This window comes from Myotis daubentonii, chromosome 3, assembly GCF_963259705.1.
Source record: "Myotis daubentonii chromosome 3, mMyoDau2.1, whole genome shotgun sequence".
NCBI classification, from domain to species: domain Eukaryota; kingdom Metazoa; phylum Chordata; class Mammalia; order Chiroptera; family Vespertilionidae; genus Myotis; species Myotis daubentonii.
Genome location: NC_081842.1, coordinates 147,231,709 through 147,247,401, shown reverse-complemented (window position 1 = coordinate 147,247,401; position 15,693 = coordinate 147,231,709). Strand labels below are relative to the sequence as shown.

Sequence of the window (15,693 nt, the reverse complement as noted above, 5' to 3'; positions counted from 1 at the left end):
GCCCCCCCGAAAAAAGAACTATCTGGCCCAAAATGCCAGTCATCTAAGTGTGAGAATTGCTAGTCTAGGACTGGAGGGTACCCATGCTCTGTCCACACTGCAGCTGTCATGGGGCAGAGGGTCCTTCTTGGCGTCTTGTTAAGGCCCAGTCTCAGTTAAGGCTCTAAGCCAGGGGTGGGCAAACTTTTTGACTGGAGGGCCACAATGGGTTCTTAAACTGGACCGGAGGGCCGGAACAAAAGCATGGATGGAGTGTTTGAGTGAACTAATATAAATTCAAAGTAAACATCATTCCATAAAAGGGTACGGTCTTTTTTTCCAATAGTTTTATTCATTTCAAACGGGCCGGATCCGGCCCGCGGGCCGTAGTTTGCCCACGGCTGCTCTAAGCTCAGGGTATTGACATGGACTAAGAAAGATGTGGCTGTTTTGGTCAAGAAAAGTTTCAAGTGGAAAAGAGAGGATAGCTCGTTGTCTGGGCTTGCAATTTCATACCCTCATCTTCCCAGTCACATTCTTTCTAGCTCCACTCAAAACCTGCTAGAAGCAGAAATTTCTTTATGGGAGGCATAAAGGACTCCTAGCAGTTTAGGTAACCTTGGGGCAAGTGATTGAAAACCACTTTGTGTCTGTACTTTCCACATCTACCTCTCAGGACTGACGAGAGACAAGGAATGCAAAAAGTGCTTGGCTCTCAGGCCTGAAAAGAGAGGGCACTCAGTTAATGCTATTCTGATTGCATCCATATTATTCTTCCCCCTCCCAGGGAGTCACACCCAGGGTGCCCACCTCGTCTGCCTGCTTCCAGGGCCAACACCCAGCCTCACGCTGGCCACTGTTACAGCCCATGAGGCGCTGGCCAGAGAGGAAGATTATGGGCCCAGATATTTATGAAATCATTTCAACATTAAGGAAAAGCATTTGGGTTGCGTGAAAAATGCCTATCTCTACATTTCAACTTCTCTGGAGCCTGCCCGGCTGCTTATCACTTAGTTCTTCTTTAACGAGATTTAATCATCAAAGCTCCTTCCAGAGCCCATCTCCTCCCTCCCTAAATTCTTCCCTCACCCAGAGGCCTCGAGGCCTGGGCAGTGACAGCCATCCCTTCCTCCCTTCTGTTTTCCAGCAGTGACGCTGCCTGTGCAGTGCCTGGTCCTGACATTGCTGCTCATTTCTCCTTGAAAGGGGATGGGTCAGCCACAGGCCTGGCCCTGCAGCTGGGGCAGGGCCACCGTCCTGAGGTCCCACCCCACACTCACCTCTCTCCGGGGTGGGTGCCCTTTAGAGCTGTGCCGCTGGGTAGCTCCGTAGCACTGCCCTCTGCCTTAGGGGAACCTGGCACAGGGAGGAGGGAGGCTGAGGAAGGAGGAGGGCTCTGAGAGAGGCTGTCCTATTAGATTCTTGCCTTCCCTCCTTTTGGATAAGTTGTGTCTCATCTTCCAAACTCAGCTCCTGCTCCATTTTCCTTCCCCTGGGGAACAGCTCAGTTGTTCTTTTCCCAGTCACTTCTTTATGCCCAGTGTTATATTACACACACACACACACACACCTCCTAAAAGTGGGGGGCTACGGACTCCACTTCCATTAATACCCCTCATTTGACATAGCAATGCTGGGCACACAGACATAAGCCCTGGAGTCACCTCTGGGACTCGACATGCACTAGAGCCCGACATGGGCTCAGAGCCTCATAAATGGAATGGCATGAGCACCCAATAAATACTGTTGTCATGACCCCAAAGTCACAACCCCATTTGACTGTTTATCTCTTTGTTATTCTTTAACTCATTCACCTGACCTTACATACAAATACCTGCTGGGGAGAGGGAGATGGGAGAGATTTGCCCTGGTGTCTCCCAGGACCCCACCCAGGAGACTGGCCCCAGAGAGAAGGGGCAGGAGCATGCTGGGTTCACACACCTGGGGAGGGGTGGGGGCCCCCCTGTGGGGAAAGTGTGGGGCCCAGAATGTAAGAGGTGGCTGATACCAGACAGAGGTTTCACTAGACTCTCGAGGGAGAAATGTGAGCTGGGGGCCCGAGGAAAGAAAAATAAATTTAGCTTAAAATGTGGTTCTTCTTGTTTTCTTCCCCCTGGAAGATTAGAAGCGGGGAGGGGCCGCGGAGGCCCTGGGAGCTGAGGGGAGCTGAAGTGGGAGAACGCTTGAGGCTCATGGGAAGAAGGTGTTTAACGATGATTGAGAGGCCACAGAGCTTCCTTGGGGGTGGCGGGGAGGGGGCTTCAAGCTGTCTTGAACCATCAGTCCTCCCCTGGTGAGAATGCTGTACCACAGGTTTGCTGGAAGGGAAACCCCGCCTGGTCGCCATCAGCATACTTTCCCAGGTGCCTGGGAACTGCCTGGCAAAAGCACACACCGCGGCAGCTGCCCTCGCCTTCAAAGGCTTAACTCCGCACGGCTTTGGGCTGCAGAGTCAGTGTTCACCCGGATCGATGCCCAGGGGCCTGGGACCGATCTGAAATGGTCTGCAGTGTGACAGCAAACCTCAGTCCCCAGCCTGGAATTCCTTCAGAGAGGGTCCCAGACGCTGCCTGGGGGTGGTCCCCTGTCCCCTCTCATGGCCGCTAAGGTCAGTGTTCTGCAGCGTCTCTGTTCTCTCTGGGGAGCCTTGGCTGGCCTTCCCTGACCTGGTCTCCCCAGACCTCGGGAGCCACCGGCAGTCAGGGCTTTTCCCCGGAAGCCAGAGGCCTGCAGAAGGAACCCTGTGCCAAGGCAAAACTCGCCCTGCTTTGGGGTTAGGAACTAGTGATTTGGGTTCTTATGCACACGCTGTAAAGCCACAGAGAAGTTGAGGTTAGAAATGACTTCCTTTACACTTCCTCCCAGCCAGACTCCATGCGAGGATCCAACTCCGGAATGAAATGTCTGCTGGCGAACAAGCAGGCAGGCACTCGGGGTGGCGGGACAGCCACTTTCTCTTGTGCTGTTTAACCTTAGAAGTAAAACGCCTTCTGCTCGGTGTCCCCACCCTTTCCTCTTACTATTAAAGTGCTGACTGTGCTCACAGGACTAAATGCTCAGCCCTTCGAGCTCCGGCTCAGTAAATCCTAACCAAAGCAACAAAAGACAGAGTGTTTGTAACTCGGTTTTACTACATAAAGTATACACTTCATTCTTTTTGAAGCCATTAGAATGTAATGAAGTAGTCCCATCTGAACAGACCCCTGTCCTTTGTTGCCCCAATGGGGAGTGAAGGGAGAAGGTGGCCGATGGGAGGACATCAGTCTCTTTAGAGAACTCACCCCCCTGACTCCCCTGAGCTCTTGAAGCGCCACCTGCCTGCCCTCTACACGAGGCAGGGAGCCGTTGTTCATTCAGTCCTTCCACTTCTGCCCTGGAAGGGAGCCGCGCCGGTGTGACACACCTCCTTCCCCAGGGACTAGCACAGCGCCTGGCTCAGTGGTGCTCCCCAACCGTCTGCTGAATGTTGACTGAGCTGCACGGCGAGGCTCCAGGGCTGATCTGCACTATTGGTCACCTTTCTTGCTTGGGATCCTGAGTAGGGGCTGTTCACCCAGCCCGCCAGTCCCCTTGGCAGACCCCTGCCTCATCCCTGTCATCCTCTAAGGTCATCCTGAGAGTCATCGCCCCACAACCCCCCCCCCCCATCCTAGGAGCAGACATCACCCAGATCCAAACTGCTTCTGAGCCCCACCCCCTGATCAACCTTCCCCACATCCGCAGCCTTTTCTTCTCCCCTGGACGGTGGTGACCCCGGGGGTCCTGGCAGGCCTCTCTCCTTCCAGCTGGATGGTTCCAGCTGGAGCCCAGGCTGTCGCCATGCCCAGTCCCTCCGGCCATCTGCAGCGGAGCCTCCTGAAGACACGACAACTACACAACACCCACTTGTGCTTTAAGAAGAAGAGTTGTCCGAGTGGCTACTGGGGTTGAGCTGCTTTTCCCTGGGAGGAGAGTCGCAGGCCAGGGAGCTCCTCCACCCTCTCTCCTCACTCTTCCTGACTCCAAGAGGCTCTCCTCCCCACGCAGCCTCAGTGAGCATGTGACCCTCCAGCCTGGCCTCACATTTTGTTCAACTCTTCACCAACTAAACCCTCACCTCTGCTCCACTTCAACCACCATGGCCGTACCCGGGGGCTTGTTCTCACCTGTGCCACCTGCCTTTGAAATCCTAAATTCACGTGCTTCATTTTTTAACCACAACCATTAACCCTACTCACTTTCTCAGCCCTTAAACAGGGCCAGGAAGCCCCCTGAGACCTCTAGCTCCTTGCCCACCCTTTCCCCCGCTGGCCTGTTTCACCACTTCCGTTCTCTTGTCCAGCCTTATGCATCCTGGAGCCCACATGTGCAGTTCAATCACCACCATCAACCTCCTTGCCTCCTGGACTTCCTATGGCTCCCCTACAAGCCCCTGGCTCTGTATGCCCCCACTCTGCACCTTCTCTGCCTCAGGACCTGGGGTGCTGAATATCACTGGAAGAAGTCAAATGATTGTACATATTTATGTCATGATAAACATATGCTCTCTGACCTCCCAGAGTCCTTATCGCTACTTGGCATTGCTCACACACGTTCCTGGTTAGCTTGCTCTCTACAACTCTATGGAAATGGTCCTGTACCTTTACCTTACTCTGAAAACCCCTCATCCCCTGCTTCTAGCACTTACCCTAGCCTCGTGCTTCCTCCCCAGAGCACATGCTCTCCTGGCATGCTCCTTTCTGTCTCTGGACTTGCTTTCCCTCCTTCCCAACTTTCTACCTTCTAGGCTGGTGGGAAGATGAGTCCCCACCACCTCCAGATCCCATTTCCTTCTGCCTCCTCTAGTATCATTTCCCACCAAATCTTTCCTGCATCTTTAGTCTCTCTGATGTATGAGGGAGGTGAGAGGCAAGAGATGGCTGAGAACACTGAAGCCCACCTTACCTGCAGTTCTCTCGGGGTGAGTCCGGAGGGTGTCCATGAGTTGGGATAAGGTGCGGAGTTCTGTCCAAACCTGGCCAAGGTGCTGGCTCTCTGGGGCATCCATGAGGAGTTCTTGAAAATCACGATACACCCTTGCCAAGCTGGAAGAGAGACAAGGCCTCATCAATAAAGGCATAGGCGTCATAATAATAATAATAATAATAATAATAATAATACCACCTTGTGCAATTTTTACAGATAGTATCTGCTTGACCTAGCTACTACATTATGTATCTTTGCAATAGTGCCAAGGTAAAAAGAAAATAACATTTTATTTCCTTGTACATGTCAGATAGCAGACGGGCATTGAGCAATTTGTTCAGTCTTCCCACTTTGGCAGGGACAGGTCACCTCTCATCTCCGTTCTCTAGGTGTCTTCTGTCTAGAGAAGCTTTAAACAGGATGTTAGTAGATGTTGCTGGAGGTCCTTCCCAGCTACCGCCTGCTTTACTGAGACCTGCCCTTCCAGCCGTTTGTAGGGGGAGATTCTGACAGCCGTACTTAATCCACAAGTTCCTCCCTGCACCTCTCCCAGGCTGCTTGGGCGAGGAGAATGAAGCCAGGACAACCGGATTTGTTTCCAGGAATTTAAATGATATTCAAGGATGCTCTTCTGATTGCCCAGACCGAGGTGCTGTGAACTGAACAACCTGCACCAGCCTGGGAGACACTGGTCCACAAAGTGGCAAATGAAGTGGTGCCCAGAGAGGCGGAGAGGCTGGACCTTGTGGGCCCAGACGGCACAGAGCGGCTCCTGAGGGCTCTCCGGTTCTTCTCCCACCCCTCCTGACACCTGTGTGCAGCGCCTTGCCTTTGGGAGAAGGCCCAGTGCCCAAATCATATATTTCCCCTGGGGCTTAACCTTGTATAAAGGGGTTTCTGTGCCTTCTACTCAAAAGACCCCCAAATAAGCCAATATTTCACCTATAATGAATGTGTGAAATGTGAAACCCAGATTTCCTGGTTCAAATGCTGAGTACAAACTGGAGTCTGAACCCCCCGTTCCCCAACTCTCACCCTTCAATCTATAGACACTGTCGGTGCTAGTCCCACCAAAGCTCCATCGAGCCTCACTGAGATGTCTCCAAGGCTCCCCGGATCCCACGGTGCAACCCCTGGGATCTCCCTACCTGGGTAGGCATTTCTTCTCAGGCACCCCAAAGAGACTCAAGATGAAAGTATAGATTGTAAAAGTGTTTTCAGCCATGGGAGCCCAGCTAAATATCGCCTCCTGACTGTCCTGGGAAGACAGGCGTCCCTCTCCTACCTTTCCATAATCCAGGGGTTGGCGAACAGTTATATATTGTAGACTCCTGGGCCATAATTCTGTCATATTACTCAACTCTGTCACTGTAGGGCAAAGGCAGCCACAATTTGTTCCCAGTGGGGAAAGCTACCTCTAAGCATTAGGCTGACTTCCTAAATGTTTTTCTTTTTTTTTCTTTTTTAGTTGAAATGTAGTTTTGTCCTGGAGGAATTACATCCAGTGGAAAGACTGGAGTAACCAGTTACCTCAGTTTTCATTTGACTTGGTGTTTATATAAGTGGTTGAAGCCCACTCTACAACAAGCCCTTGTTGGCGACTCTCGGTTATAAGCTTCACAAGCTGCAGCCCAAGTGCAGCCCACTGGGTGGAGGACAGCCCTGTCCTCATCCCTGAACTTCTGTCTGTAGGTCATGCTCACATCATGCCCTCCCACCTCTCACAGGGAACTCCAAAGGGAACTCTCTTCCTCTGGGATTGGTCTTGAAATTCAACCCCAGACCAGAAGTCATTACCTGGGAACCACAAGTCCCCTGACATCAGTGTAATGTTGTGTGTGCGTGTGCGTGTGCGTGTGCGTGTGCGTGTGCGCGCGCGCGCGCGCGCGTGTGTGTGTGTGTGTGTGTGTGTGTGTGTGTGTGTTTGCGCGCGCGCGTGTGTGTTCATTTTTCTTGGAAGAGGGGCAGGCCATCGGTGTTCATCAGTTTTTTGGAATGGTCTTCAGCCCCACAGGTAAAGAACTACCGCCTCCAGCCAGATCCTCAGGTATTGCGGCCCAACGAAACTGATGGCATCGGCAACAGAGGATTTGGAATGTGCTCTTTCCTGCTTGTAAACCTTACTTTATCCACCCTCAGAATATTTCCTGACCTTTGCCAAACCCCTCTGAAAACTCTTCACCAAACCCCTGACCTTTGATGTCCAAGAAGGCTTTTTTTAAAAATTCACAAATTTGTGTGCCTCCCTTGTGCAGAGGCCATGCTGATCTCCTCTGTATCGTTCCGCTTTTACTATATGTGCTGCCCAAGCAGGCACTGTCCAAGAAGGCTTTTTTGTTTGTTTTCCTTTTTAAAAATATTTTTTTATTAATTTCAGAGAGAGAAAGGGGGGGGGGGGAGAAAGAGAGACATCAATGCGAGAGAGAAATACTGATTGGTTGCCTCCTGTATGTGCCCTGACCCAGGATCGAACCCACAACCCAGGTATGTACCCTGACTGGGAATCAATCCAGCAACTTTTTGTTTTTGTTGTTGTTAATCCTCACCCGAGGATATTTTTCCATTGATTTTTAGGGACAGTGGAAGAGAGAGGGAAAGACAGAGAGAAACATCGATGTGAGAGAAACATCGATTGGTTGCCTCCTGCACGAGCCCTGACCAGGGCCCAGCCGGAGAGGAGCCTGCAACCAAGGTATGTGCCCTTGATTAGAATCAAACCTGGGCCCCTTTGGTCTGCAGGCCGATGCTCTATCCACTGAGCAAAACTGACTAGGTCTCCAGCAACCTTTTGGTGCGTGGGGGGATGCTCAATCAACTGAGCCACACCAGCCAGGGCTCTAAGAAGGCTTTCAAAGAGTCAGAGACCTATCAGGGTTGACCAGGGTAGGGTGATGTAAGGCAACAGAAGGGAGACTGAGTTTTTTCCACCCAAGCAAATGGGTGACCTGGGGCAGTGGGCACAGCCTAGCAGGATGCTGCCATCAGACTTCAGGTCACATCTTGGAAATATAAGAACCAAGAAATCATGTCATGTGGTCCTAGTTTGCAGCTTTCTCCCCTAGTATCCTGACATCTAATAGAATGCTCCAGAGAGGATACACACCCTGCTCCCATGAGCTTAGGTGTTCAGCAAGTCACAAAAACACTCATTCAGCATTACACACTCTGTGTGCACGCATGCAGTCCGGTGTATGACAGGAAGGTGTACAACCTTCTCCCCATTAGGTACTTACATGGAGTTGTTATAGTTGGACACAGTTCCAGGAGATTCTCCCGGGGTGGGACTTTTAAAACAAGGATTGTTCACATTGCAGAAAATTCCTTGAAGCCATGGCAGGATTCCTGCTGAGGGCATTGCCTTGTTGGGAAAATGGCCTTTAAGAGAGGAAATGGAGACAAGAAGTTAGTCCTCCGGATCAAGTGGGATGAGGGCCCTAGGAGCTGGGCCTCTGAGGAAGGAGCCTGGTGCTTCCCGTCATTCATCAACATGTAAGAAGCAGGAGCACCCAATGTGCCAGGCCCTGTGCTGGGTACCTGGGGTAGGGTCTCTTCCCTTGAGTGCCAGTGTACTGGGGGGCCAGGCAAATGCTCTAATGGAGGCACAGAAGGAAGTGCAGAGGGGAACCAGAGGGGAGCACGTACTTTCATGGTGTGAAGGGCAAAGGGATTTTGGCTCAGGAGGCCTCCACAAGGAGACTTGAGGAGAGGAGGTTGACCAGTTCCTTCTTTTTTAAAAAAAATTCTCACCCAAGGATATGTTTTTATTATTATTATTATTATTATTATTATTATTATTATTATTTTAGAGAGAGAGAAACATCAATCAGTTGAAGGGATAGAACCGGAAACCTAGGTATATCAAACCCATGACCTTTTGGTGTATGAGACAACACTCCAACCAACTGAGCCACCTGGCCAGGACTCACCAGTTCCTTCCTATGAGCACCTGCCTTCAAGCAGGCAAGAAAGTTGCAGATTACAGGCTCCTTGAGCAAGGGAGGGGGACAGAGAAGGAGAGGGATGGAAAAGCAAGAGTTTTATGGCCAGGAAGCTGATTCCGAATTCGGGGCTTAGAACTCATGAACAAGAGGGCGAGGAGCAATAATAGGAGGTAGGAGACGGAGTAACTTTGCATAGCTTCTGAGGTCTCATGTCAGCTGCCTAGAGGGAGATATCATCGTGCCCAGAAACCAGGTGAAGGTTTTCCCAGAGGCGCTCACAGGCTCACCCCAGATCCCAGGACACCCTGGAGCCCAGTAAGTAACATGTGATTAAGCAGGATAGCTCCAGCATCCCTTTTCCTTATTTTTTTCTAGCACGATATATAACATGTCCCTAAATTGGTCTCCAAAATATTTAAGAGAACTCATCTATGCTCTGCTCCCTTCAAATACTAGTAAGAGTTTAGGTATAGAAAAAACAAAAAATAACAACTATTCATCAGTAACCACATACAAGTATTTGTATAGAATGTGTAAGAATAAAGCATTAGCTTCGGTAACACTGATGAATCTCTGTTTTCCGTGTTGTAGGCGTGAGAAGGTAATAAGCAGCTATGATCCGGCCCTACCAACCCCCAAGACCTTTCTAAACAAAAGGATGGGACCTCCGGGTATACCAAGGCTACCCTGTTATGCTTACATTCATGTTTGCTGTAGAGTGGGTTGACGTTCCTTAACCAGATCAAGACCAGAAATAAAGACAAAGGCCACATGAGTTCCACCGCAAAGCGAATCTGGATAAACAAAACAAAAAGAGAAAGAGCAGTGATGGTAGGAGATTATAGGAAACATACCCAGAGCACATGCACTGTATCTCAGCACCTGTCTATGCAATAGGACTTTGGTTGTGGGATATTTCCAAAAGGACTTCCTTTTTTGATCTCCTCTCCCATACTACCTCTACTATGATATATTAGGCCATCTGGGCTCCGTGTTGCCTCTGTTTTAGAAAACTGCATTAGCTCAGGACTCGCATCAAGGATCATCAAGATATGTGCTTCAGTGCTTTCCAGATGCTGCTGTGCCCATGAATGCCGATTCTGATTCTGTAAGGCCCTACTAGATCTCGCATGTAACGCTGATGCTGCAGGTAGGAAAGATCTCAGTTTAAGCTCTCCTGCCAATAAGGAAACAGAGGTCCAGGGAGGGTGGGTTACCAGTGCAGTGTCACATCAGCAGTGATAGCATCAGGACCCAAATCCAGCCTCCCGTCTTTCGGGTAAGGCCCTGCTCCTCCCACGGCCCTGCCTTCTAACACACACTAGACTTTGTATCTGTGGTCACTGATGGATGAATGCATGTGCAAACGATTCTGCGAAACACTGTGATCCGTAGCAAAGTCAACAGAAACCTGCGTTTTACCAACATTTTTCCTTCACCAAGTCCTTGTTGCTTAAAGAGACAAAGCAGGGCATACTGCTGTGGGTGTCTGCAATGCTGGAAGGAAGACATTGCTGACACCAACATTTGGTTGAAAATTGGGATTTAAATTTATGTTCAATTTAGAGTTTGAGGACTCTGGATTCCAAAGGAAAAAGAACCAGTTGGTTGTTGCAACCCACACTCTGAGGCATTGCATATAAGGGTGGAGGTTGGAGGTGTGGGATTTTGGGGGGATAGCAGATAAGGGGCATGTGAACTGGTGTAATAGTTCTTCCACTTCATCCCCATTCCAGAGACCTTAGGAAGGAAATACATAAGATTTAAAGAACTTAAGCAGGAGGCTAAGAATAGAGCCTTAAATAAATAGATGAGGTAGGAGCTATTGACATGATTTTTAACCCTTTGTTGTTCTTTCCAAAGAAATGTGCCTACACTCTCAACAAAACGGTGGATACCATACCGGGTGCTAATGAGTGTCTGTTCCTTTCCTGCTAGTAAGGTCTGCCGAAACCATAACATAAACTGATAAGGAAAATGCATCGAAGAAAAAGAAGCAAAAACTGTATAGAGCACTGGGTTATGCTACAGTTGTAACTTATTACAAAATGTTTTACTGAAAATATGTCTAGGGATGATGTGTTAGAGCAAGCATGTCAAACCCGCAGCCCGCGGGCTGAATATTTTTGCGGCCCAGCCAATATAACAGTATGTAAGAAACGTTTTAATAAAAATTTCGTAACTTAATTTTTTCAATATCCTGTTATACATAATTATCAATAATGAACTACAATGTTCGCTAATGACTGATTACTATAATCGTGTTGCATTCATTTCTCTTACTCGTCTTACGCGCAGGCGCACCATTTCTCTCCACTAATACTAGCAGCGAATATTTTAGCAGCCGATTGCCACGTCATTAGTCTTGGACTGACGTGTTTGGTGTGCGCAACAGGAAATATTTCGCTTTTGGAGAACAAGAAAAATAGGTTTATTTGTGTTACGCTTATTAATTTGTGCAATTATTCAGTGTCTGATAAGTTAATGTTCAAGAAAAAATATTAATTTTTATTAAAATGTTCTATTATTTTATGTTAACGATTACTCATTTATTTCAGCCCTTTGTATTCAGCACGTCTCTATCGAAATAAACCTACGTTTCTATGAAAATTGAAGCTTTTAAGTTTGTTTGTTTTTTGTGGCCCACATAAACTTAAACCTTGTTTATTTGGCCTGTGTTAACCTTTGAATTTGACATGCTTGTGTTAGAGGAAACACACAGAGATCTTGTGGGAAGAAGAAAGAATAATAGATTTTCCTGAAGGCATTCATTTTTCAGGGTTCCCCCTACACATTCTCCCACAAGATGGCAAAACACCAATATTGAACAATCCCATCCAGCGTTAAAGGGACTGACCCCAGGCGCACATGAAAGCATTGGTTCTTTCCGGGTATGCAAATCAAAGGAGGAAGGGCTGAGCCTCTCCCCCAGGGAGCCTGTCTCATTGTTAACACTGCTCTTCCCAGACCAGCACCACTGTTCCCACAGCAGCCCACACTTCCCGTCGTCTTGTCATTCATCGTGTGTGACGGTCACTGCTCTTTCATGTATGTGGCTCCCTCACTGACTGTACGCTTCCTGAGTTCAGGGACCACGTCTATCCTCATCTACTGTGATTCTAGCACCCAACACAGGGCTGGGCTCATCATGGGTTCCCAATAAATTCGGAATGAGTGAGTCTTTGTCAAGACTGGTCTGGGAGGCTCCTCCAGGAATGCTGGAGATGACACAGAGGCTCAGTTCCCCAATGGTTTTCAGATTTAACAAACTGCACTGGCTCCACACCTTCCATCCCAGGTCCTCCTTGTCACTGAGTAAGGTTGGGGAGCAAGTCTGGCAAGATAGTGATGTAATAGGTGCAATCAATTAAACCAGTTGTTGTTCCTGGTATTTTTACCAAGGAAATGACAGCCAGTTCAGGTTCTACACACTAGATTCTTCCTTAAGACAACTGCCTGCAATCTTGGCTTTCTATCAAGTAAGCCAGCCTCTTTCCATGGAGCAAGTCCACTGTGTCAGACATTGATGCTGGCTTGGGAATGGGAAGGGCTGGGTTAAGAATCACTGTTGGTCTTGCCTAATTTCCAAGTCTCAGTTTTCTCATCTGTTGAATGGGACCATTTTGTCCTACACTTTACACTGAGGGTTAAGAGCATGTCAGTAACTGAGGTTTATACCTGGCTCTGCTCCCTATTAGCTGTATGACATGAGGTAAGATGTTCAGCTTCTCCGTGCCTCAGGGTCTGTTCAGCCCATTTGCCAGTTTGGAGACATGGGGCCTCCTGAGAAACTAACCACCAACTGCCCACTGCTCCATATGTTAGGGGGCTGGGGCCAGGGAAGGGATCAGCCAGCCTGGCCTACCTGTTCCACAGATAAAATTCCCAACCCCAAGCTCATGCATCTCAGTCCTCTTCACAATGTCAGTCACAGGCCCTGGCTAGTTTGGCTCAGTGGATAGAACATTGGCCTGTGAGCTGAAGGGTCCTGGGTTCAACTCCGGTCAAGGGCACATGCCTTGGTTGCAGGCCCAGTCCCTGGCACCGGTTTGGGTGCATGTGGGAGGCAACCAATCTTTCTCACTTCGATGTTTCTCTCTCTCTCTGTCTCTCCCCTTCCCTTCTACTCTCTCTTAAAAAAATCAATGGGAAAAAATATCCTCGGGTGAGGATTAACACACACACACACACACACACACACACACACACACACCCCAAAAAACAATGTTAGTCACACACTCTCTCATTTACTCCCTCCCTCCCTCACTCCCTCACCCATTTGTGTGATCTTTGCAAGGCATGTAGTGTAAGGTCCTCCCACCAGTGGGGCCCAGATCAGAATTCTCCATTCCTCCTCCATTCCTTGCCTGGCCCTAGGACAGGTGTGGCTTGGCAGGTTTTGCTGCTAACCCAACCTCTGAGTTAGGGCTGCTGTTTTCAGCCTGTAATCCCTGCCCCTCACATGACCCCCGTGGCTGATCCAGATCTGCAGCTCTGGTGCATCTGCGTGCTGGAATCATGTGGGAAGCTTAGGCCCAGCCCCATATCAATCACACCAGCACCCCCGATCCTGAGACATCAGTTTGGTTTTATTGTTTTGTTTTTAACACTGTCAGGTAATTCCAGTGTGCAGCTGGGGCTGGGCACCGCTGGCCTAGGTAGTGGTTGGTAATCTTTGGAAAACATTTGTTGAGAGGCCGGTGTTATTGCTCTAACTCCATGAGCGTTTGGTTTGGATGGGGGGACTGCTTTTCACACTTCGCTCCCTGCAAAAAGACCACCAGCAATTCTTTTCCTGCCTGGCAGGTCCTCACAACAACCTCTTCTCCCTCCCCCAGAGTCCTGCTCAGCACCCTGGCCCCAGAGCGGCATCCTTGTCCTTGATGCAGGGCATACCCTAGGGAGACATTCCACAGCATAATTAAAAACATGTTTTCAGGGCAGCGCTGCCTTCCCTTTAAACATGTCTGGAGCTTTAATTAAGCCTAGCCAAACTCAGGAGGGGCCGGTGGAAATTTTCCCCCTAAACTGGTATTTCCTTGTTCAATGTATTTTTTGCTTCCCCTCCCCCTCTCTTTACCACTCAACCTACTTGGGGGAAGAGGGGTCCCAGGGAAGACAGAGTTGTGCTTGCTGTTTTAAATCTTGGCAAGTTAGATTTTCCCCCCTCCCACGCTGTTTTCAACCTAAAAGTGGGTAGCCGAGGCTTGAAATGAGCTGGGGATTCTCCCTTCGGCACTCGGAGCCCAGATGGGATTGTTAACTCCGGGTGAATATGACCCAGGACTTCCCTGTACCTGACAGGTTCTCCTCGCCTAATGCTTGGCCTTGGACCAAAGGCCATAGCTGTACCCAGTGCCCAGGTCTGGGGTCCTGGGAAGGATCAGGCCTCCCCCAAATAGCCTACCTATTCTGACATGAAAGCTGGGCCTGGGGAATGCCACCAAGGGGCCCTCAGGCTGTGAGTTCTCAGGGACAAGAGACAAACCTAAGGATCTTTATAAAACCTTCCTGCGGGGCCTGGCCCATCGCAAATGTGGGGGTGGCTGTGCATTGTCCCGGGCAGTGCGGAGATCTGTCATTGGGGTGAATTCTTTGAGAAGTCGTCTCTCACCTGCTCCTACCCTTTTCTCCTCTGAGCTCCTAGAACTCATCCTCAACTCCCACCCTGGGCTTTATTCTATTCCTCTGTTGCTCAGGTTACCTTGCTTAGTAATTGTGTTTGGCTTCAGATCCCATGAGAGCAGGGGTGGTGCCTACCTCACCAGGCCATAGAGGATGTGCAGGGTTTTCCAGGCCCAGTGTCAGTTCACATCTGTTGTCCTGGTGTGGCTGTTAGTAGGTTAATAGGCCCCTTTCACTTTCCTAACTGCCTTGGTTTGAAGGCAGAATGAGATGGCCACCCTATCTTTGTGGTCTCCATGGCCAGACTATTAGGTAGGGCTTGATACCTGGGGACAGTGTGGGGTAACGACCACGTCTGCCTGTCCTGAAGGCCCAGGTCCCCCTCCCCCAGTCAGTCGTTAACCTTCCCGGAAGCCTCAGTGACCTCACCGATGGGGGGGTTACAGGGGTGTCTTTGGGGGACTCCAGGTGAGGATTCTCTGAGGAGACAGTACAGTGCCAGGCACTTAGGAATACTCTGTAAATGTTAACAGAGGAAGAAAAAAAGGGAGGAAGGAATATCTGAAGATTTTTATCTCATGCCCTCAGGGATTGGGAGGAGAGGAATGGGGAAAATTGGTATCTGTTTTTGCTCTTGCTCATAAGAGTAAACACCCAAAACCATAGAAGTTTTAAAAACTCAAAACCTAGGAGTTGAGTTATGGGCTGAGTATGTTGTATTTTTTTTTTTCTCTCTCTCTCTTAGAGTCACTATCTGTGGAGGCAGAAACTTCCAGAAGAACCAAAAGCTTAGGGAAGGATCCACAGACCCCTCCCTCCCCACCTCAGAGATAAAGAGGGCTGTGGAGGATGCCTCCACCTTTCCCAGGCATCTGTAAATTCCTGGAATGTGTCAGCAGTGGGGAAGAGGGCTGGAGGCACATCAGACAAGAGATCTCCATTTCTAGGCCATCAGGATGGCATCAAAGGAATGTCAGCCTAGACTAGGTCATCCTGGGAGATTCCCCAGCCAAGGTCTTCAGCCCGGATGGCCCACCTCACCTTGGAGGGGCTGTCAGTGTGCTCCTCCCAGAGGAGTGGAGAAGACAGAGTCCCTGAAGAGAGGACACCAGGGAGAGGGAACAGAGACTGCGAAGGGCTCTGAGCCAAATCCTGTCTTTGAAAGGGACAATCTCTGTAACAGCAACATGCTAGCCACAGGCAT

General features: G+C 49.5%; 1 protein-coding gene and 1 non-coding gene across 2 annotated transcripts in view; both read right to left on the bottom strand.

Moving 5' to 3' along the window:
* ABCA4 (ATP binding cassette subfamily A member 4) overlaps positions 1-15,693 on the bottom strand; it is a 123,589-nt gene that overhangs the window by 105,791 nt on the left and 2,105 nt on the right. The window contains exons 2-4 of the mRNA XM_059688787.1: positions 9,565-9,658; positions 8,157-8,298; positions 4,903-5,042 (exon numbers count right to left, since the gene is read on the bottom strand). Of these exons, the coding sequence (XP_059544770.1) occupies positions 4,903-5,042; positions 8,157-8,298; positions 9,565-9,658 (376 nt within the window). The remainder of the gene's footprint in view (positions 1-4,902; positions 5,043-8,156; positions 8,299-9,564; positions 9,659-15,693) is intronic.
* LOC132232097 (U6 spliceosomal RNA) lies at positions 7,134-7,240 on the bottom strand. Its single transcript, XR_009452255.1, has one exon. It is a non-coding gene; the product is annotated as a U6 spliceosomal RNA (small nuclear RNA).